A 24,723-nucleotide genomic window follows, 5' to 3' on the forward strand; every position below is an offset into this window, starting at 1 on the left:
CACCGTACCAAATTGTAGCTTAGAGCTAATTCACATCTGCAGTCCCTTGGCAGGTCAGAAAAAAGACCCACCCTGTAACACAATATTAAGTTGTACACACACACACACACACACACACACACAAAACACAAGACAAAACAATACAATACAAAGCGACACACAATTGCACACAATATAAATGGAAAGGAATGAATGACGCCTACTGGTCCAGTTCTGGCTGCAGACGCTGCCATCACTGGGGTAGATCAGTGATTCAATAGTTCATTAAAGCTTCACACCTGCCCTCTGACTGTGACGCCCTTTATGTTATAGAGCCGCAGTTTATGTGCAATAAATGTGAAAAGATTGAGGACACGCTTGGAGCCACTCTGGGTTTGTGTTTTTCAGAGCACTCGGGCTTGTGTAGGAGTGAAACAAAGTTATGTGAGCTGCTGTGAAGATTGTGACAGAACTGGATCAGAGGTCAAAGTGTTGTGGGAGTTGTGGCGTTAGAAAGACACCAAGCGCAGAGAGGAGTGATGTTAGAGGGCACTTGTACTGTCAGGATAACGGCGACGCTGCAGCACGACCTCTGATTACAAAACTACTGAGTTCATCAAGCTGATGGCACATCTGGCTTAAATCCCTGATTTGGGAAGTTGCAGATGTGCGATCATCTTGAACGCGGGTGTTTCAGTTTGTGGTGCTGCGTTGTGAAATTGCAGCGCAAGAGTCTCGGCAAAGCACATTCCTGTCCAGTAGCCTTGAGTAAACCAGTACGCTGAGATACGCTGAGATACGCTGTGTATCTCCATGCCGTTCCTCCCCCCTCCCTTGCTCTCTCAGACCTCTCCTGAGGGTTTGTAAGGAAAAATAAATATTTTTAGACATTACGGTCCAGAGCTGCTGTCACTTCTCTTTTTTTCATTTTTCATGAACCCTAACCATGGGAAACACATATTCACCTCCCCCTTTCTCACTGTTCAGGCAGTCGCCTTGCCTTTGGCTTCCTACTGCCACCCATCAAAAAAAAAAAAAAAAAAAAAAAAAAGCTGCCCCCAGGGAGAGTGTCGCCATAGCAACTGCCTTCACCAGAGCAACTCCTCAAAGCATCCATCTGAGGTACATGTTGCAGCCCTAGGTTTCCACCGACAGAATAACCTGAGAGTTTATGTTTTGGGACAGAAAGGAGACTGGACGGCTCCCAGAGCGCGGAGAGCAAAGAAGAAGAAGGTGAAAGAAATAAAGCCACAGGGAGAGCACAGATGTCCAGCAGCTGATCAGCCTGACAGGGCCGCTTGAGAAGACGCACAACAGTGCAGCTTCACATTTAGACTCCCTCTTTCGTGCGATAAGATGACGGAAAGTTTACATGCTAAGCCGCGGTGATTTAGCGAACAAACCCTGCCCTGCATTAACAGCTGGCACACAGAGAATAGGCTTTTTCTTCTGAGAGAGCAGAAAACAGAGATGCTACCAACCTTCAGAAACTCTCTTCGACTCTGGGCCTCGAAAATGATGCGCGAGAAGAAGTTTATGGCAGAGTAAGCATCCAGGCAGGCAGCGCTGCGCTCTGGCACCGACACAAATGTGTAAACATCACTGCATAAACATTTACATTTTCTAACTGAACTTTGCCAAATTACTGTCCCCTCCTCAGGAGCATATGGCCTCCTTCTCTCACTCTCTGACACTGAAGTGTCAAAGATCAAATCTCATATCCCCGATCACAAGGGACCCTCTCCTAATCCACGCAGTCTGTTGTTAGGTTTCCATGCAGCCGCGGTGCATCGTGACGGCCACACTGTGCTTATTGTGTGCTTGTCGACCCACTGTTGTCTCACACAGCAGAGGAGCTATTAATAGCTCCATGCTCCCCAGTAGTTTAAATTCATCCAGCTCTCCTCTGAGTTGTAAATTGGAGCTGCACCACACTCTCGAGGCTCTCTTTTGTAACGTTGAGGGAAAAGAGACAAGCCAGGCTGTCATTAAGAGTTTTTTTTTTTTTCCTTCAGTTTACACTCGAGGAAGAGCAGGAAGCAGCTGCCAGTTTCACTTCCACCTCACTTCCTGTGTTGCTCCTCTGTGCAAGGCAAACAGCATCTACAAGACGTTGTTGTGGGTTGTATCTTGTCTGAAAAAAATGGTGCCTAAAATGAACACACAGGATGTTGATGATGATGATGATGACACAGAATCACAATGATGACTTGTTCTTTATATCTTTGAGTTAATTTTTAAATAACTGGATGGAATTAAAGATGGTTATACTTAAAGAGCGACGCTTTGTTATTTTACAGCAGAAATCAGAAGGAAACAAAACATCATAGTACATTTTATTTGGTGAAAAAAAAAAGTCAGAAGCAAGAGAACAGTAAGTAGTGCAATCTATTTCCTAAATTTAAAGGGATAGTTAGGATTTTTTGATGCTGGATTGTATGAGTTACTCATCCATAGTCAGTGTATTACATACAGTAGATGACAGTCAGTGCGCCGCCAGTTTGGAGAAGCAGAAGAAGTGCCAACACAGAGGCTAAGCAATGTATTGTTATAGATGGGGGTCGGCAGCAAAACGTATTTTAGCCACTTAAAAAAATCTGTCATTCATTCATTTTTATTTCTGTGTCATGCCATATTGTATATTTGGCCCATCCCTCATGGCATTACAAGACACCACTTTTTACAAAACGTACATCTTCCGGTCTTGTATACAAAACATGTGGAAAAAGAAAAAGAAACACAGACAATACACAGGTTTATATATATATAACATAACTATCATGTGTGTATACATTATCTTGATAAAGAGCTTTTTTCCTCTTCTCCCAGGCTTTCTCCACATACCAGGCTAATTTTTATGTTTCATATGTGAACAGCCAACTCAGTCTTTGTGCATCGTCCATATTCATAAAATCAGCGACCGTTCTTATAAACAAAACAAAACAAAACTTCACACAGTTCACAATACAAAGGACAGTCGAAAACAAAATGAAACTCATTTTCTACATCATTTAGACAACATTGGACAAATCCGCCTTTCTTCTTCTAAATTAACATACCGTCCATTTTCCACAGTCAAAGGTAAAATACCAGATCTCAGCTGGGCACATAAAGATCTCTGCTTTTTAGACAAATTATATACAACATGATTCTCTGTACCATATCCAGTTTTTATCCTCGTAAAAGTACGCAATTTTGGTTTAGTCCATATATCCTCAGCACGCTGTCCTTAGGTATTGACAAACCCAGAGCTACAAAATAATGTACGCACATCTTTAGACCAGGAACCAATATTTTGTTTATTTAAATATTTGCTTCGTCAGCCTACTTTCCTCCATATCAGGTAACTGATTCCATAACTGAACTATACATATATTACAGCGAACCTCACATGGTTCCCATCCCATGTCCCCCACTATAGCCAGCTTTGGAACATATTTGTGCACACCCAGGAAATATCTTATTATGCACTATTTTGTACTAATTCACACATAGAAATATTTCTGAGGCCCCTAACCCCAGCAGTATAATCGAGCACTGGACATACACAAGCATGAAACAGCTTTGAATATGTTTGGAAACTCATATCTTTCAAATTTTTACTCTTACCAATGATTCCTCCCAGAGCTCTACCTGCTGATTCAAAAAGAACTTTAACACCTTTTATAAAATTCATGTGTTCATCAACATAGAAACTGAGATATTTGTAAGAATCTGCATAATCCAGTTTATGTGATCAGTTCAAATGTTTGTTGTACTGAGATTTTACCACTTTAACTTTACGTCAGACAGCCTATTCTGAAAGGGAAGCTGATAACAGCTTCAGTTACCCATCTATGCTTTCATCAAAGCCAGACTCCATTGACAAAAGCAGTAATTTTGGTTCGCTCAACAAAGGAGCAGCTGGTCTACCTCTGCCTCGATCAGTGAGTTTGTTTGTGTTATTGTGTGACTTTAGTGAATCCAAAGTCACACAATAACACAAACAAACTAACAGATCAAGGCAGCAGTAGACCAGCAGCTGCTGTATTCAGCAATGTTAAATCACTATTTATCTCAATGGAGTCTGGCTTTGAAGAGAGCGATATAATGGCTTCTGTTCCCCATCAGAAATCACTGTCTGACAGCAAGATGAAGCAGTAAGAATATTCTCAATATAGTGTATACTTAAACTGATATTGGATTTTTTAGGTGACTGTAATACAATTTGCTGTTGTCCCTGCACAGCACTACAATGCTTTGCTTCTGTGTCGGTACTCTGCTGGCTATGGATAAGAACCTCATACAGCCCCACTTCAAAAAAATCCTAACTTTCTCTCAATGGGAAACATTTTGTGTCCCCTCACAGCCATCCATGAGTTTCCAGAAGACATTTTTACCAAGGAGCAGAGGAAGAAAGGTGCTGTGTGTCTGCATGCACTCTGTGTGAGTAACGCACATACTGTATTTTACAAACCAAGACCTACATAGCTAATTTATTTAATAAAAAGGCATCATGTGCATGTTTCCCTCTGCTCTCATATCTGTGCTCAACTGTTCTGTACAGGCGATCTACATGTTCTACGCTCTGGCCATCGTCTGTGACGACTACTTTGTCCCCTCCCTTGAGAAAATATCTGAGGTGAGCAAACAGCACCAGCCGTCCCCCATGTCAGTTTCTTACTTTCATGGATCCATGTTTGATTATTCTCTCCTTTTATTTAATCTTTCAGAACCTGCATCTCAGTGAAGATGTGGCCGGTGCGACATTTATGGCTGCAGGAAGCTCTGCTCCAGAGCTTTTCACCTCTCTCATTGGTAAGCAGCTCAGCCAATCATGACCAAGGAGCAATTTGGGGAAAGCATACAATTAGTTTTCACTGATTCTCAATATTTTAACAGAAATGCTGCATGGTCTTCCCATTCTTTGCAGTGCCAGAATCACCCAGGAGATGTCAGCAAAGTCTGATTCAAAACCTCCAAAGGGCTTTTCCTTATTTTAAGATGTTTACTTGGAGATCAGTGGCAATAAACTCCAAACACAGAGCTGGATGGGTGTGTTTCTGTGTGTAAATAATAACAAATGAAAAGGATAGGAGATGACAGACTGCAGGGATTTTATCTAATCTGAAACCAAACAAAGCCAGATAGCAAATCTCTCTGTCCCCCTGTGTCACCCGCCCTCAGGTGTCTTCATCACCAAAGGAGACGTTGGAGTCGGCACGATTGTTGGCTCTGCCGTCTTTAACATCCTGGTCATCATTGGCCTGAGTGGGATCTTTGCAGGCCAGGTGGGGGAAACTCTGAACAACCTCTTGCATGCAGTTGTTCCTGAATGAATGGACACTAACATTTCTAACTTTTCTCCACAGACAGTGGTTCTGACGTGGTGGTCCCTTTTTAGAGATTCCTCCTACTACATCCTCTCCGTACTGACTCTCATCATGGTAAGATGTGTTGTTGGTTAAAATAATAAATAACTGTGTGTTAATGGGAAAATTTGCAACCTTATATGTGGATGTTCAGTCAGTGCTGATGATAGAGGCAGTCCTCAGTGTGTGCTATATAGAAACCTGAGCTCTCCTGTTTGCAGAGCCGTGCCAGCAGTGCATACATGTGCATGGTGATGCTGTGTATCACTCCCCAACCCATAGATATACTTTTCTGGCTAATACGTAGCGTAAGGTGACAAAATTCTTACTGCCCTCTCTGCCCCACTGGTCTTGGTTGTCTTCTAGTTTATCCTCAAGATCCTGACGAGGGTCTCTAGCACACCTCTGTCCAGGTGAGAAATAAAACCTTCATGCACAGTAACACGAAAGGCTCTCTTGGGGTTGGCAACAACATCCAACAAAAAATGCCCACCCTGAAATTCAAAGCAGGAGAATGATTCAGTTTCTGTTTGCATCGCAGGGCAATTTGAGCAAAGGCACCACCAGTTGGGGTTTGCAGTCGGCAGCTTAGGTTCACAGCCTCGGCCTCTTTTTGCAACATTTCATCAGCTGTATACTTTGAACCATGTCGTCACCTGGCTCAAGAAAACACAAGCAATGTATTTTATTTCTAATATTTATATGATTGCCAAAAAAAATACAATTAATAATACATTTTGGCCAGATTTTTACATGGATAGTCAGTTGCGTCAATAATGTTCATGTGCAATTTCCTGTAGTGGTCCAAGTAATATGTGTTTGTGTACTCACGTAACATATGAGTTCAATTAATAGCCCGGGCTATTATTTGCTTAAATCACTGAAATCAACAGGCCTGTATTTGGGACAGGCCTTTAATCCCTTTCATACAAAACTGTTGCTCGGCAAAGATCAGGAAATACAATCAAATTGTTTATTCAAGCCAGTATGAATATTACTTGTATAAAAATTAGGCTTCAAATAACATATCAGTTATGAATCATTCATTTGATCTAGCTCCAACAGACAGCACATCAGAGAGAGAGGATTACGGCACCCAGCAGCAGCTTTATCCTGTTAAAACAATACTCACACCTTGGATTAATTTTTTATGAAAAACCCTTTTCATTCTTTTGATCTGAGGACCCGTACAGACTAAAGAAATATGAATAACTTACAGGGTAATCGAGGAATGGTCACATAATTTGAGGTAGCCAATAGCCCGCTTTTATACATCCAAAGAACTTCTGTCAAAAAAATGAGCTGCTTGGCAACCAGACCAGGCGTCTAATTGAGACAGACCTTTATTTGTCAAAATGTGTAGCCACACCGGGCTAGTAAAAGGGACTGGGTGTTTACTTGGGACTAGGCTTTTAATGGGTTTTATGGGAGCTTAACATGACCTGGATAAGGTCAAATACTGAAATACTGAATATCCTGTAAAACAGTGTGATTCCACTGGCAAATGTTTAGTAACACAAATGTAGATATGCTCCAGTTTTCCTGTTTTTGAAGCATTTATAACATAGTTTTTAAAGAAAATGTGTTTCATACTTTGGCATGCCATTTTTTTCTGTTGGAAACGCAGCTAGTGTGCAATGCAAGCAAAGCAAGTTCTTTTTTTGAGAGGCATCTAGAGCACGCCTCCTGGCTATCCGGAGGTGAAATCTAGCCTATAGTTCTCCTCTCTCCAGCTACGTCACTGTCAGAATAAATGATGTGGCTGGATTCAGGAAGAAAAGTAGATTTTGCAGCTGTAAACTCAGCTTTCTCGGTCAATGCAGCTCAATCACATTACCATCAACACTGACTGGATATCTTCATTATAGGTGGTGAATTTTCCCTTCAGTCTTTTACACCTCCACATTGTGTTTTGAAGAATCTCTTTGTTCCCTTCTCCAGGTTATCTATGATGCCACTGTTGTCTGGTGAGTCCACGCACCTGTTTGTTCTCTTCATACAATCACACAGGAGCTCTCCTCTGTATTCATACCGACACAGATCTACAAATTCATCTCTTTCTGCTCACGCTCTGATTGGTGTCAACTTCTCCAGCAAATGACTGTTATTACAATCACGAAGACGAGGGTGTTAACAATCACTGATGGTGTTAAATCGATTTGGTCCCTGATTCCTACTCGACAATAACAAAACATCTGAATACGTAATTCCAATCAGCTCATTTCAGAATCAGCAGAGGTGACGAGGAGCGAGCTCAGTTTAAAATCATCTGTGGCAAAATTACTTTTCATTTGTTTAATTTGTGTGGAGGAGGTTTCTGTCATCAGTGTCAGCCATTTCACACATGATTAATGATTTGGAGCTTAGCTGTTAGATTGATTTCTCTTGTGCAGCTTTTCCTTCTCAACAGGCTCATTTTGTGCTCTCAGTGCTTTGTTAGCTTCTTAGCTGCCTGTCCTGACTGTTGTCAGTTCTGTCGACCTGAGGCCTTTTGTAAAGAAATAACGGCTCTCCATTGTTGTGTGTGTCAGCACTTTTAATGAAAGAACAGATTTATATGTGGCTTTAATGTGGGTTTATCAGTGATATACTATGGCAGGCTGTTTATTGAATCGTAGTGTGCCAGGCCGAAGCTGTCCTGGTGTGTTTCACCTCACCACTGTTCTTTCTCAGTGCACTTTGTCAGATTTGTGTCTCAGTTCACTGAATGCTCTGAGTATTTGAGAAATGAGTCTGCACACATGCAGCAGTGGTCATCTAGGGTCTGTCTAGGCCTAGTGGAACAACTGTTTGCACAAGTGGTGTGGTGAAGTATTTCTCTGTGACATTTAAAGGTCTAGTGTGCAGGATTTAGGGGGATATATTGGCAGAAATGGAACATCATTTATGAGTCCTTTACTGCAGTGGTTCCCAACTGGTGGATTGCGGTCCAAAAGTGGGTTGAATGGACAGCAAGTGACTTGCAAACATGTCAAGTTTGTAAAAAACACATTTTATTTTTAAGCACAGTGCTTTTATTTTTGAAGTGCTGTAGAGTGAGTGACTAATGGACAGCTACTTAACAGAGACAGCAAACTAGCATGACGACATGGCCAAATGCCAAATGTGATGATCTGTGTGGACCTTGGACTGATCGCTAAGGAGAAATCTGGACCCTGGGGCTGGACCAGTTGGGATCCACTGCCTCGTCTCGTCGTCCTCCACTTATCCGGGTCCGGGTCGCGGGGGCAGCAGCCTCAGCAAAGAAGCCCAGACAGTCCTCTCCCCAGCCACCTCCGTCAGCTCTTCCGAGGGAACCCCGAGGCGTTCCCAGGCCAGCCGGGCGATGTAATCCCTCCAGCGTGTCCTGGGTCGGCCATGAGGTCTCCTCCCGGTTGGACATGCCCAAAATACCTCCCAAGGGAGGCGTCCGGGAGGCATCCTTACCAGATGCCCGAACCACCTCAACTGGCTCCTCTCGATGTGGAGGAGCAGCAGCTCTACTCCGAGTCCCTCCCGGATGTCCGAGCTGCTCATCCTATCTCTAAGGCTGAGCCCAGCCACCCTGCGGAGGAAACTCATTTCGGCCGCTTGTACTCGTGATCCACTGCTTTAGTGTATAATCACCTGAAAATAAGAACTGTGTTTTTGTTATCTTAGAATGGGCTGTTTATGTCTACATAGGGAGCGGGTCCTCATCTACGGAGTCTGCCATGTTTCAACAGTAGCCCAGAATGGACAAACCAAACACTAGGCCATTAATTTTTTTTCCTGTTGCCACTGTAGTTATAAGCCTAGCTACAATGAGAGCATTGGAAAAACAGATTTTTTAAAGTGAAACTGTTGTATTCAGTGTTTCTAACAGTTTAAATCACCAGATTTGTTTGTTTTTAAGAGGAGGAGACATCTTCGTAACTTAAATGGGAATAAAATGATTCAATCTTGCAGCTCTACTAGACTTTCCAAATGTTATCAGACCAAAAAGATCAAATCCTGATTGTGAAATAAGTCATTTGGCTCAAAAAACTGTATCCACTGATTTACAGATGTCTCTCTCTCTCTCTCGCAGTTTAAGTCTAGAAAAAAATGACACCATGTTTCTATAGCAGCCCAGAACACACAAACCAAACGCTTCATAGGGCCAATTGCATTTTCACATCGGCTACCTTAGTCAGCAGCCCCTCTGTGACAAGCAGTGTCGGATAAACACAGATTTTTTAACGTGAAACTGCTTTATTGAGTGTTTTTACTTGTGTAGATCACCACGTTTGTTTGTTTTGGAGAGGAGGAGACCTCTATCGATAGATTGGCTCCTGGTCAAAATGTCCTGAACGTCTGGATCTTAAGCTACCAGAGGAAAAATGTGAGCACACATAGCAGGTGCTGGGCTAGAGGTCTGTCGCAAACAATTCAAAGAACACTGGAGATACACAGATTCGTAGCGTGGAACTGCTTTATTCAGTGTTTTAAGCATAATCACCTGGTCTGTTTGAGACCTCTGTGGATAATTCGGCTCTCAAAAATAATAAAAACCTCCTGAACAACGAACACTGAAGGACTTGTTACCAGAGGTTTCAGCTGGTTACAGTCTGCACTCCTCAGCACTAAATCCCCCTAAATCTCACACTTACATATAATAGAACGCCTGTTAGGTTCAGATCCTTTCCTACCAAGTTCAATGCTGATTAAGCCTATCACTGCCAGGGCAAGCTCACTATATTTCTCAGTGGAGTTGTGTTTACTGGTGTCTTGGGAGACTCTCCCGCGCTGGCATGCCGGAGGTGATGAGTTTTACAACAACCAGCCAGGGCATCAGGGGACAGGAAAGAGGAAGAGACCATGGTGACAGAGCAGCAGCTAGGAGCACGGTGGAAAAGTGTACAAGTAAAGTTTGTGTCGTGGGTGCTATGCAAAAAACAAACTCTGCATTCAGAGGAAGAATTGAATTTAAAAAAAAAGACTTGAAGAGAGCTCTCCTGGAGGCAGGGGAGATGCGGAGATGCATTAGAGGCATCAACAGTGTTTCTGCAGTTACACTCACTGTCACAGGGGGGTGACAAAATTCTGTTCTACAGCTTGAAAGCAAGACTGAAGGTTTACTTGGTGTATTATCTATGTTATATTTGATGTGAATGAATGTGCACACACTAACTGTGTAACTTTATGGTGTGTCAGACCGGGACTAACACAGATGTACTTTTTGCTGTGCAGGTGGGAGTCCTTGCTCCTCATGACCATGTATGGAATCTACATTATAATCATGAAGTAAGTGTAAGACCGAACAGTCATCATGCCTCCATCTGCACGCGTGTCTGCATTCTGACTGACGACAAACCCCATTTATGGTAAATATGGATGTAGGCAAATGGTATCTGTTTGGTTGCAGGTTCAACTCCCAGGTTCTGGCGTTTGTGACGCGACAGCTCAGGAGCTCCAGGCCATGCTGCTCCAAATCAGAGAACCACAGAGACGACAAGATGGGAGAGGATGCCTCTGCCTGCAACACCTCCATGGTGCTTCTCAACAAAGGTCAGAAGATGTTTGAATGATCTTTTGTTCTGTCCACACTGTGATATATACACAAGTTTAATCTACAACAATCTTTTCCCAGGCCAAGGTCACAGTCAGGAGGCTTCTCCAGTCATCATGGTGGATGAGCTTCTCATCCTCAACCCCCACAAACTGTCCTTCTCTGAGGCTGGCCTGCGCATCATGATCACCCCACATTTCTCCCCCCGCACCAGACTCTCCATGGCAGGACGCATGCTCATCAGTGAGGTATCTGATGCACATGTCACACACATTATAACACAACCCTCTCTGAGCTCTACAACAAAAAAAACATTCCTCTCTGCCCTTCTCACAGAGACAGAGGCTGATCCAGAGTTCGAAAAACCAGAGGGATGGCGAGGCCAGCCCCGGGTCAAGGACGGGATCAGCCAACAACAGCCTGAAGAGGACGGGCTCCTGCAGTCTGGAGAATGGAGGCAGGAGACCTGGGGTGGGAGACGCAGAGTCAGGAGACAAGCCGGGGGCTGAGGCGTGTCAGGCAGAGGAGGAGGAGGAGGAGGATGATGATGGGATATTTAGTCCTTTGCGCATACCAGGTGAGGAAGATCAGGCACAAACTGTTGATTACTCAGTGTCATATCTCAGGAACAGAAGGGGAGACATTTGGTCAGATGCTGAACTGGTGACAGTAATCTGGAAAGTGTGCAGATTATACAGATCTTCTGTGCTGTCAGTTAAAGATGTGTGAAGCATCCATGTTTTAGAATACGTAACTTCCTTGTGCATATGGCTGCTTATGAGTCTGGCAGAGATGGATGTAAACTGTAACTTCAACCTGAGTGGACAATTACAAGGCATTAATTCTAGTTTTAGATGTCACAGCCAATCCCTGGGTGATTAAACACCTTGTTAATTGTCATGACTACCATTTGCTCTTCTGACTGACCTCCTGCTCCTCACAGGTAGCTGCTGTGCGCGGATAAAGTGGGTAATCACGTGGCCTCTGGGCCTCCTGCTCTACTGCACTGTGCCTAACTGTATTCTGCCACGCTGGCACCGCTGGTTCATGGTCACCTTCGTGGCCTCCACCCTGTGGATCGCTGTCTTCTCCTACCTCATGGTGTGGATGGTAAGGAGGCAGAAGTTAATGCAGTAAAGATGACACTGTAACAACAAAAATGTATATAATCTTTATACTGATATGTATAGAAGTATATTAATTACAAGGGGTGGGAATCACCAGACGACCCATGATATGATATTATCACGATACTTACTGTAGGTCACTATACAATATTATTGCGATATTGTTACTTTTTTCCAACTGCAAATTATTTCCCCAAAGGAAAACTTTGTCAACATCAGTTTTACCTCATTAGATAAAGTTTTCAGTCTGTCCATCTGACTTTAATCACTTTTATTGCAGCAAAATGTGATGCAGAGCAGACAGACTGACCAACACTGTCATAAAACCTGTCAGAACTACTGCATACACCTGACAAACTGAACTGTTGGTAGATTTAATGTCCTCTGTGAGGTCAGATTAAGCGTGTGAGTGAAACATTTCACCTGCAGGTATCCTGCTATCTGGATGGCAGCATCCATGTTAGTAGTGTTGTCTGTTACAACCACAGCCCCCCATTCTTGTACTGCATTTTGCAGGAGGTCTGCGATGTTTGCTCTGGTGTGACTTTCGTGAAGAACGTGAGACAGCAGTCGCCAGTTCTCTGTGAGATAATGTGCCGTTTTATTCACATATGAATCCACTGACCTTGAAGTCCAGGCATCACAAGTTAATGCCACCCTTCCTGCTGTACTCAAAGATTCCCCAAGAGCTTGGGTACGGCTGTGTCGGTAAAAAAATGTCACATACTGGGTTCACCTTTTTTTAGCATATAACAAAAGCCTTTGTTTCAACAACGCTGTAGAGATGCAGATCTTTGCACATGAAGTCAGTGATGGACTGTTTTATTTTCTTAGCTCTCTCAGAGTTGGATGGTACTTTTGTCAAACTTATGTTTGTCCGGTGTTTAGTGTTAGCTTAGCCATCAGTGGCTACCACTATTTCTGGATGGTAGAGTGTGAGGTGAGCCTTCAGGTTCGTAGTATTCCCAGAGTATTTTATTCTCATATGACACTGCTTGCAAATCATATGTGTCATATCCAAGTCCCTCTTTCCTACCGTGTTAAATAACCCAAAATAAGTCCAGACGTCGATGGCACATTTCTGATTTTTTTTTTCTGTGGCACCTCCATCTTTGTTTTGATGAACTTCCTGCCAAATGCTGCTGACTGAGACCTCTGCTGACCTCACCAGGAAAAAAACATCAAAACCGTCTAGTGGACTGAAAAAGCAATTGATTTTATAATCCTAGTACCACAAGTAATATTAAAATGTGTATTTGCAATAATTAATTATGTATATAATAAAAGATCAATACTTGGCGTCCGTGTATGAATACAATATCACCACGAAAAATATCACAATACTACGCTGTATCGATTATTTCCCACCCCTGCTAATTACAAAAAAAAAAAAAAAAACAGGTGAAAGGTTTAACAGGACAGAGAGTGATTGTTATTAGAGGATGCACCACCTTAAAATGCTTCCTCTGTGTTTACTTAATGCTCTAATGCTTCTGTCAGGTCACCATCATCAGCCACACACTAGACATCCCAGACTACATCATGGGCATAACCTTCCTGGCCGCAGGGACCAGCGTGCCGGACTGCATGGCGAGTCTGATTGTAGCCCGACAAGGTAAAAAGCGTAAAGCTCGTTACTCTGAGTCTCCCAAGTCTTTTTGCCTGTTCTCTCTTTGTGGTGCGAGTGCTTCAGTTCAGCATTTCTCTGTCACTTTTCCCATCTCTTTTCAGGCATGGGGGACATGGCGGTGTCTAACTCCATAGGCAGCAATATCTTTGACATCCTGCTGGGTTTGGGTTTCCCCTGGGCTTTACGTACCCTTGTGGTGGACCACGGATCATCAGTGCGCATACACTCCATCTCCCTATAATACCAATCTCTTTTTTTTCTTTTGTTTGTGATTCACTGATGTCTGCATGTGTGTGAGAAGGCTAAACTGAGATGTTGGGTTTTCACCTTTGTTAGATGGTCATAAATTGTGACACCTGCTTCCCCTCCACCCACAGGTCTCCATAAATAATAAAGGACTGGTGTATTCTGTCATCCTGCTGCTGGCATCTGTGTTCCTGACGGTGAGGAAACAAGTTTAAACACATGCTGTATGCAGTATCCATAATGAATCAGACGCAGAGCATGTGTGAGGAAATAACCTAACATGGAAAAAGTGTGGTTGCTTTACAACGAGAATTTGAGGCCTTAACTGATATTAAAAATAATTTGAATCTCTTTTCTAGAGGCCTTATACTTATACCAAGAGTCTCTCTGTTTCCAGGTGATGAGTGTTCATCTGAACCGCTGGAGGCTGGATCGACGGCTGGGTCTGGGCCTGCTGTTTCTCTATGCCATCTTCCTGCTCTGCTCCATCCTCTTCGGGCAGATGTGAGGCCTTAAGGTCAAAAGTCAACCCCGTCAGACAGCATGATGAGTACCTACCTTTCCACCACACGTCCTCTTTCCTGAAGCCAAAAAGAGTGACAGCGTTGTCGTGTTCCTTGTTAGAGTTTCCGTGCACCTCTGTAGGACTCGCTAGTGTGATACTGAACACAATGCAACGACACAAACACACTGAAGTCTTTTGTCAATAGCACAATGTTTTTCTCTCCTCTTTGTACAGTGCAGTGTTTGAATACAGTCTTTAAATTAACAAACTGGGCGACCAAACAAAATATTTAATGACATGGCAGATAGAAGCAGCAGGTTTGTTGCGCCTTCAACAGCAATATGAAACAGGAAGTGACCAAACGTAACAGCTCACTAATATTTTGATGATAATTGGATATCATAACTGAGCTAGAATGTCAGTTTCCACCCCGTAACAACAATTATATTTCATGCCTGTTTTATATTTGAATGTACAACAACCTGTTCAACTGAGACTCTTCAGTTAGCTTAGCCAGCTAGCTAACACTATAAATCCAAACTGCTCCTGCTAGGTAATAATTTCTTGAATAAATGATGAGTCATCACTCTTTCATTCAAGCAATAAACTGTTTAGATGTACAGTAATTAAAAAGACTGTTGCTTCCTGTCACTTCAAGTCTTTTCATCTGTTATTTATTTACATTTTTAATGTTTGTGTTCTGAAAGCTGCTGCAGCACAGCAGATAAATTACAGAATTATTGTTTAGTTTTCAACATTTCAACAACACAGCAATCAAAAGTTATTTATAAGGGAGAACATATAAATAATCGCCAGGAAAGAATGTTAGCTTTGTGTGTTTCTGCAAACTACAGACAGGTTACATGTAGGCCTGCTGACAACACTGTGGGTAACATGTAGTTAGGTTTAGAAATGCAAAACAAAGAAATACTTCAAAACATCTATTTCAAGCAGGTGTGTAGGAGAGGGACGAGAAGAATAAAACTTGTAGAAAAGACTCCCGCACACTGACTAACTTGCAAAAATAATACATTTTAATGCTGCAACGTGCATGTGCAGTGGAAAGGCTAAATACCAAGCATCAATTAGTGTAACAATCAGCATTATTTGATTACATTACTTTACACTGCACATGGGTATTGTGATTAATTGCAAACTTACAGCCACGCTGTAAGATGACTGTTGGTTACAAAACTGTTTGCCTGATGAAGGTCTCGTCACCAAAACGTTGCAGCATTAAAATCATTTTGTTTTTTGCAAGTTAGACCATGTGGGAGAGTCTTTTCTACGAGGTTTAGTAAAAACACTGCTTGGTTATGGTTAGAAAAAGATCATGTTTTGGCTTAAAATACCCAGATTTGGGGAACAGTCATGGCTGGGAAAGAAGCAGTGTCTTGGTAAAAAAAAAAAAAAAAAAAAAAAGCACATTCATGCCACTATTCCAGGCTCCAAGGAATGCCGCCAAGCCTTGCAGCCAGTAATTTCCAGTGGCCACTTGGGATTTTGCTGCAAACAATTTCCCTGTGGCTCAAAAAGCCATTTACCCATAGACCACCATTATAAAAGAGACATCTGTAAAACTGTTCACCAGACACTCCAAACTGCAAACAAGGACAATTTTTTTCTATTCTGAAACGTTTAACCATGAAGATTTTATGTTTCTAAAACTGTCCTCAAGCCAATAAAAAGGATTTAAATTCTTCTTCAAGCCATGTGGGAACTTGTGGCAGGCAACTCCATTGGAATGAATAGGCGTCATCCTGGGGTCGGGTATTTAGTTAGCATTATCATATTAAAGTTCACGCACTATCCCTGCTGGAAAAACAGCAACAGGTCGCTAAAAAACACCCATGACTGGTGCCTAAAAAGCCACTGGAAATAATAATAATAATGATGATAATAATAATAATAATATAATAACCTTTATTTATATAGCACCTTTCATACGAGAAATGAAGTTCTGTACAATAAGGGCAGTATAAGCACTGAGTGCTTCACATGAAAATAGACATAATGGACATAAAACAGACAAACAAGGCAGTTTAATATAGAAGGACATTTAAGACAGTTTAAAACATGGATTAACTGATTCATGAAATCATAGAGTTGTAAAACTATAAATCATAAAATCAATTGAGATTTTCAAACAACAGCAATGACTTTTTTTTTAAGATTATTATAATCCAATTTTTTTAAAGGTTTTTTGGGAGGGGCTTTATTAGGTAGGACAGTCTAGGCATGAAAGGGGGAGAGAGGGGCTGACATGCAGCAGGTGGCAGCGTGCTTGAATTGAACCCATGGCCGCTGCAGCCTTCGTATATGGGGTGCCCGCTCTACCCACTAAATTACCACCCCCATAGCAGCGACTCGTTAAAAACAACCCGTTTTGGTATTTGTGGATCTTGAAAAGTGGTCTGCAATGGATATCACATCATCCACCATCCTCTCAGTCTTCTGATGGCAAGTCAGCTCATACACTACATCACTATAGAAACATCAATATGATGTGTATGAAACTAACAAATGTGACATATTCATGGTTTGCAGAAACAAACAATGCCAACATGTTCTTCATGTGACTGAGCTGGTATGTCCACATATTGTCTCCCCACTAGATTCTGTCGGTGAGGAGCGTTCAGCAGTGCATGTCTCTGGCAACAGTGATTAAACATGTTGAGCAGGATAAAGACAGGTAGCGGACAGAGACAGTTGTGATTTACAGTAGGTAGATAAAAATCCTACTGGGCTACAGTACAGAACCACTCATATCTAAATAAGTTAGGGGCCAGGATGTGTGACAAGAGGCTGAACTTTATAGTTCCTGTGGGTAAAATTATATTGAAGAAACAAATTAATAACATAACCAGGAAGAATCAATATTTATATATATATGTCTATGTTTTAATATATATTTGACATGGTTTTAGAGGCTATCTCAACTATATGAACAGTTATTTTCCTGCAGATTGCACAGACATTAAATAAACATTCTTAAATCTGTCATGTCATGCTCAGACCTATTGTCCATTATAAAAAAAGATTAATATTTTCTGTTGGCCTTAGGTTTGAACACCCTTGTATGTTTTGAATGTACAACCTAGCGGAAATATTTACATGCATTCAAATGTAGCACTGAATTACAGCGAAGAACCTCTGAGCAGACGATGAGGCACTATAGTCCGACCATAAAGGACACCGTGTACATGTCAGTAGACTTTTAGAATATATAATATAGAATAAAATGCACATTATTGTGACAATATTTTGACGAATTTTGCCTGAGTACTTATAAGCAAGTATTGGTACAGCTTAATGTACGTAAAGAGATTAACCTTAGTGTTGCAGTATTTTTAGAGGTCTTATTACTATGAAATCTAATATATATAATGTACTTCTATGAGTGTCACAGACTTTGATGACTTTGAGTGCAGGTTAGTTGTAATAACTTCACGTTTAGGTACGACAATCGATGTTTGTATTGTTTCTTGTTCATTTTATGAGATTGTTTCTCTTTGGTGGAACATTTTTATTTAAATCAGACCCGAAGCAGCGCGTTATACACACGCATACACACACACTGTAATTGTGTGTGTGGTACGGCAAATAAGCTGTATATTCTGTATTGGTATACCTGCTGCTGCTGAAAACTATGAAAACAATTTGGACACATTCAGATAACATTATATTCAAGACTAAATGTTCCACCAAAGGGATCAGGGCAAGTTTTTTTTGTTTGTTTTTTTAAATGGCTGTATAATTATTATAATTATTGTCTACTTGACAATACTTTTTACTGTTTGTAAATGTTAAATAATTGACATAGTTTTACAATAATGAATGTCTGACAGAGACTAGTTTTGTGGTGTTTTTGATATTTAAAAAGAATACATAATAATACATAATGTAAGCCTATTTGTGAATTATTGTAACAGAATGAATGCATATTTTGTCACTTTGTTAGATAGTGGAATATGAAGGCTGTAATGTCAGACCAGCACTCCATTTGTAATTAATTCAGTTACAGTTGTGTCTTAAAATCTTTTCAGCACTTAGATTTTCTTTTGTTTCAGTACTGATTTATTGAAAACCTGATTTCATGCAGGGGAAGACAAAGGAAATGAAACTCCTGTTTACAGGTTCAAACTAGATTTTAGGTTTTTTAGGTTTAGATATTTTAAAAATTGCCTAGAATCTAAGAAATACCACTAAATTTAAATAGCAGTAAGTTTTCATCCCCTTTTTCCAATTTTTTTATCTTTAAATCATACTTTCTCTTTTAGCTACAGTTTAAAAATGAAACTTTTTACTGAAACACATTTTATCAGATCTGGTCAAATGTCATGTCTGGAGTTTTTGTGCCAAAACCCATCGATGCATTTAAATAAGGTTTTAGGGCAACTTTTAAAGGGATAGTTTGGATTTTATGAAGCAGGTTTGTATGGGGTTCTTATCCATACTCAGTGTATTACATACAATAGATGCCTGCCAGTGCACCCCCAGTTTGGAGAAGTGTCAGGAGTACCGTCATGGAAGGTAAACAATGAACTGCTGTGGATGGGGTCAGCAACAAGCTGTGTTTTAGCCACCTAAATAAAGTCCCACCTAAAAATCAGTTTAAGTGTACGATATATAAGAGTATTTCACCTCTTTGCCTTTACGTCAGTCAGCCCATTCCAACAGGGAAGCTGATAAGGGCTTCAGTTCCTCATCTATACTCTCGCCAAAGCCACCAGACTCCATTGACAAAAATAGTCATTTTGGCTCATTGAGCACGGGCACTGCTGGTGTATTGCTGCTTTGATTAGTTAGATAGATTGTGTTATTGTGCGATGTTGGTGAATCCGAACTTACCCCTTTCAACGCCAAAGTCATACAGTAAAACAAATAAAATAACTGATTGAAGCAGCAATATATCGGCAGCTTCTGTGTTTGGCAATCTTAAATCACTGTTTTTCTCAATGGAGTCTGGCTTGAAAGAGAGTAATGTAATGGCTTCAGTTCCCCACTGGAAATTGCTGTCTGACAATAAGGTAAAGCGGTAACAATATTCTAAAAATAGCATACAATTATTGATTTTTTTGGGTGGGACTTTTTTAAAGTGGCTAAAATATGTTTTGTTGCTGACCCCTCCACAGCAGTACATTGCTTAGCTTCTGTGGCGGTACTCCTGCCTGCTTCTCCAAACTGGGGGATTGCTGATTGACATTTACTGTATGTAATAACAGAATATGGATAAGTACCTCAGTACCACGCCTCCGAAGAACCAAACTATCCCTTTAAAATGTCATAGCAAAAAAGAAAAAGTGATATTATCCTATAAATGTTCCTGACCCAAACATTAAAGCTACACTTTGAAACTAGTAGCTTGTAACAATGGCTACTGCTTGTCCAGAAAAAATAGTGCTGAAATGATTAGTAGTATAACCGTTTAGTTGATCAACGTATTGTTTGAGTCTTTCATCATGCAACTATGTCAAACATTCACCAGTTGCAGATTCTCAAATGCGCTGTTTTGCTGCTTTTCTCTATGACCGATGAATCAATTGGAAAAATACACAACAGATGAACTGATGATGAATTGTTTGTTCCATGCTCTTAATTTAGCTTCTTTTTTTTGCAGTTACTGAAATGGAAAAATTGTCTTTGCATATCCTAACTATCTTCATCCTGTTAAACAACCATCAGTAATAACTGTGTTTTGCCAGGAAATGTTTTACAGCAGGTGGTGATGCGAATGTGTTCTTTGACTCAGCTCTTGGGACTCTCTGCTGTAAACTTTTGTATTCAGACCCAGTAATAATCTCAATACGCTCGTCATGGCTACTGAGAGACACAACAGCACCAAAGCAAACAGCTGATCTCCAGTACTTGTTTTGGTTTCACAGCACTCAAAGAATGTTCTCCTTATTCTGCTGTGATGTTGGAGGTAGTGGATGTTTTATAGCTGAAATTTATTGCTTAGAGGTCTTATTGGATCATAGAAGACTGTTGTATCTTGAGACCAATAAAAAATGTGCAATAACAATTCGTCTCTTTGCCCGTTTTTGGCTCCTCCATTCTTTGATGTTGTCTTTAATACATACATTAAAGGAGGTCAAGAACTTTATGACATGTACATGCTCCTATTATCAGTTTGTGACGTATAAAGTTTGATTAAAGGTAATATATGAAACTTTGGTGAGCTTTAGGGGGGTGATGTCATATGGGAGCTCCCTATTAACAAAAAAGAAAAATCATGGCTTGTATAAAATCATGGCAGAATATGTTTTAAGTATGCCACTAAAATTTTGAAGAAAAAATGTCATGTTATAGTACGCAATAAAAAAAAAAAATCACAGTATACAGTAGTGTGATACATTTTAAAGAATCATAGTACAGTGTGAAGTAAAGATTTCATGGTATAGGATGTAATAAAATAAATGTAAAAGTATGGTATGTTAAAGAAAAGTCATAATATAGTATGTCATAAAAAATATAATAATATAGTTTGCCTAAAAAAATCTAAATATCTTATACCATAAAAATGTCACAGTATAGTATGTAAAAAAAAAGTCATAGTATAGAATGTCAAACAAATCAGTGTAGTATGCCAGAAGAAATGTCATAGTATATTGTTAAATAGATCATACTATAGTGTGCCCCCCCCCAAAAATCATAATATAGTATGCCAAAGAAATGTCATAATATAGTTGTTTTTTTTTGTTTGTTTTTTTTTTAAAAACATAGTATAATGTGTAAAAAAAAACATAGGTTAGTTTGCCAAAAAAATCACAATACAATATGCCAAAAAAGGTCAAATATGATAGATAAAAAAAAATACAAAAATCATAAGATAGTATGTCAAAAAAATCACAATATGATATGCCACAAAACAAATTCATAGTGTAGTAGGTCAAAAAAATGTCAAGGTATAGTATGTCAAAACATTATAATACAGTAGATGATAAAAATGTCATTGTATGGTATGCCAAAAATATAGCATGGTAAGCCAAAAAAAATGTCATAGTATGGTATGTCAAAAAACTTTTAGTGTGGTATGCCAAAAGACATACTATAATGTGTCGTCATTTTTTAATCAAAAAAGTCAGTATAGTATGTTCTTAATTTTTTTCCATAAAATAGTCTTACTATAGTATGTTGTCATTTTTTCATAGGAAACATCATAGTGTTGTTATTTTTTCATAAAAAAGTCATTGTATAGTTTGTCGTTTTTTTTTCCATAAAAAACGTCATAGTATAGTATGTCGTTATTTTTTAATCAATTACGTCATAGTATAGTATAGTATGTCATAATTTTTTCCATCAAAACTTCATATTGCATTATGTCATTATTTTTTCATCAAAAACGTCATAGTATAGTATGTCATCATTTTTTCATCAAGAACGTCATAGTATAGTATGTTATCATTTTTTCATAGAAAATTCATAGTATGGTATGTTGACTTTTTTTCATAAAAAACATCATAGTATAGTATGTTGTCATTTTTTTCATCAAAAACCTCATAGTTTAGCATGTCGTCATTTTTTAATCAAAAACGTCGGAGTATAGTAAGTCGCTATTTTTTTCATAAAAGCAGTCATAGTATAGCATGTCGTTATTTTTTCATTAAAAAAGTCATAGTATAGTATGTCGTTATTTCTTCATCAAAAATGGCATAGTATACCATGTCGTCATTTTTTTTAATCAAAAACGTCATAGTATAGTATGTCGTTATTTTTTTCATAAAAAACATCATAGTATACTATGCTGCTATTTTTTTCAGAAAAGAAAGTCATAGTATAGTATGTCGTTATTTTTAATCAGTTACGTCATATTATAGTATGTCATCATTTTTTCCGTTAAAAATTCATATTGTAGTATGTCATTATTTTTTCATCAAAAATGTTATAGTATAGTATGTCGTTATTTTTTGATTAAAAAATTCATAGTATAGTATGTCGTCAATTTTACATCAAGAAATGTCATAGTATAGTATGTTATAATTTTTTCATCAAAAACGTCGTAGTATAGTGTGTCATCGTTTTTCATCAAATACGTCATAGTATCATGTGTTATCATTGTTTCATAGAAAATTCAGAGTATGGTATGTCGACTTTTGTTCATCAAAAATGTCATAGTATAGTATATCGTCTTTTTTTATCAAAAAAGTCATAGTATAGCATGTGGTCATGTTTTTCATAATAAAAAGTCATAGTATAGTATGTGGTTATTTTTTCATTAAAAAACTCATAGTCGTTATTTTTCAAAAAAAAAAAAAAGTCATAGTAAAGTATGTCGTTATTTTTTTCACGAAAAACGTCAGACTATAGTATGTCACTTTTTTTCATAAAAACAGTCATAGTATAGTATGTCATAATTTTTCATCAAAAATATAATGGTATCGTATGTTGCTATTTTCTTTCATAAAAAAGTCATAGTATAGTATGTCGACTATTTTTCATCAAAAACGTCATAGAATAGTATGTTGTTATTTTTTCATAAAAAAGTCATAGTATAGTATGTCTTTTTTTTCATCAAAAACGTTAGAGTATAGTATGTCATTATTTTTTTCATCAAAAACGTCAGAGTATATTATGTCATTATTTTTTCATAAAAAAACGTCACTGTATAGTATGTCAATTTTTTTCATCCACAACATCATAGTAGGGGAGTTGGTGGCTTAGTGGTAGAGCAGGCACCCCATGTTCAAGGCTGTTGCCGCAGCGGCCCAGGTTCGACTCCAACCTGTGGCCCTTTACCGCATGTCATTCCCTCTCTCTCTGTCTCCCCCTTTCACACTTGACCTTCCCATAAATGAAAGGCAAAACTGCCCAAAAAATATCTTACAAAAAAAATCATAGTATAGTATGTCATAATTTTTCATCAACAATGTCATAGTATAGTATGTCACCATTTTTTTCATTAAAAAGTTATAGTATAGTATGTCGACTTTCTTTTCATCAAAAACGTCATAGTACAGTATGTTATCATTTTCTCATCAAAAATTCATAGTATGGTATATCGACCTTTTTTTCATCAAAAACGTCATAGTATGGTATGTTGTTATTTTCTCATCAAAAACGTCATAGTATAGTATGTGGTTATTTTTTTCATCAAAAACGTCATTGTATACTATGTCGTCATTTTTTAATCAAAAACATCATAGTATAGTATGTTGTTATGTTTTTCATAAAAAAGTCATAGTATAGGTTGTCATCATTTTTTCATCAAAAACGTCATTGCAGAGAATGTCGTTATTTTTTTCATAAAAAACGTCATACTATAGTATGTCGACTTTTTTCATCAAAAACGTCATAGTATAGTATGTTGTTATTCCTTCATCAAAAACATTATAGTATAGTAGGTTGTTATTTTTTCATCAAAAAACGTCATAGTATAGTATTCAGTAATTTTTTCATCAAAAACATTACAGTATAGTATGTTGTTATTTTTTCATTAAAAAAGTCATAGTATAGTATGTCGTTATTTTTTTGATTTAAAAGTCACAGTATAGTATCTTGCTATTTTTTTCATCAAAAAAGTCATAGTATAGTATGATTATTTTTTCATTAAAAAAAGTCATAGTATTGTATGTAGTTATGTTTTTCATCAAAATGTCAGAGTATAGTATGTCGTTATTTTTTTCATCAAAAAAGTCATAGTATAGTATGACTATTTTTTCATTAAAAAAAGTCAGAGTATCGTATATAGTTATGTTTTTCATCAAAAACATCAGAGTATAGTATGTCGTTATTTTTTTCATAAAAAAAGTCATAGTGTAGTTTGTCGTTATGTTTTCATAAAAAAGTCATAGTATCGTATGTAGTTATGTTTTTCATCAAAAACGTCAGAGTATAGTATGTCGGGTTTTTTTTTCATAAAAAAGTCATAGTGTAGTTTGTCATTATGTTTTCATAAAAAAAGTCATAGTATAGTATATTGTGATTTTTTTCATAAAAAATGTCGAGTACCGTATATCGCTATTTTTCTTTCATAAAAACAGTCATAGTATAGTATGTCGTTATTGTTTCATCAAAAGCATCATAGTATAGCATGTCGTTATTTTTTTCATAAAAAAGTTATAGTATACGTTGTCATCATTTTGTCATCAAAAATGTCATAGCATAGCATGTCGTTATTTTTTTAATCAAAAACGTCATAGTATAGCATATCGACTTTTTTTCATCAAAAACGTCATAGTATAGCATGTTGTTATTTCTTCATCAAAAAAATCATAGTATAGGATGTAGTTATCTTTTTTCTTAAAAAAAGTCATAGTATAGTATGTCATTTTTTTTTCATGAAAAACATCATAGTATGTCGCTTTTTTTCATAAAAACAGTCATAGTATAGTATGTTGTTATTTTTTCATCAAAAGCGTCATAGTATAGTAAGT

The 24,723-nt window shown here is 38.6% G+C and overlaps 1 protein-coding gene across 2 annotated transcripts in view; it reads left to right on the plus strand.

Moving 5' to 3' along the window:
- The window catches only part of LOC117268816 (sodium/potassium/calcium exchanger 3), a 35,760-nt gene extending 20,341 nt beyond the window's left edge, over window positions 1-15,419 (plus strand). For both annotated transcript variants that reach the window (XM_033645518.2, XM_078172415.1), the window contains exons 3-17: window positions 4,328-4,404; window positions 4,526-4,600; window positions 4,692-4,776; window positions 5,146-5,249; window positions 5,331-5,405; window positions 7,272-7,297; window positions 10,521-10,574; window positions 10,696-10,838; window positions 10,921-11,087; window positions 11,176-11,416; window positions 11,783-11,949; window positions 13,467-13,581; window positions 13,698-13,810; window positions 13,974-14,039; window positions 14,240-15,419. In XM_033645518.2, coding sequence (XP_033501409.1) covers window positions 4,328-4,404; window positions 4,526-4,600; window positions 4,692-4,776; window positions 5,146-5,249; window positions 5,331-5,405; window positions 7,272-7,297; window positions 10,521-10,574; window positions 10,696-10,838; window positions 10,921-11,087; window positions 11,176-11,416; window positions 11,783-11,949; window positions 13,467-13,581; window positions 13,698-13,810; window positions 13,974-14,039; window positions 14,240-14,350 — 1,619 coding nt within the window. In that variant the 3' untranslated portion in view covers window positions 14,351-15,419. The remainder of the gene's footprint in view (window positions 1-4,327; window positions 4,405-4,525; window positions 4,601-4,691; window positions 4,777-5,145; window positions 5,250-5,330; window positions 5,406-7,271; window positions 7,298-10,520; window positions 10,575-10,695; window positions 10,839-10,920; window positions 11,088-11,175; window positions 11,417-11,782; window positions 11,950-13,466; window positions 13,582-13,697; window positions 13,811-13,973; window positions 14,040-14,239) is intronic.
- Window positions 15,420-24,723: the final 9,304 nt, after the last annotated feature.

Source organism: Epinephelus lanceolatus, chromosome 11 (genome assembly GCF_041903045.1).
Source record: "Epinephelus lanceolatus isolate andai-2023 chromosome 11, ASM4190304v1, whole genome shotgun sequence".
In the NCBI taxonomy this organism is placed as follows: domain Eukaryota; kingdom Metazoa; phylum Chordata; class Actinopteri; order Perciformes; family Serranidae; genus Epinephelus; species Epinephelus lanceolatus.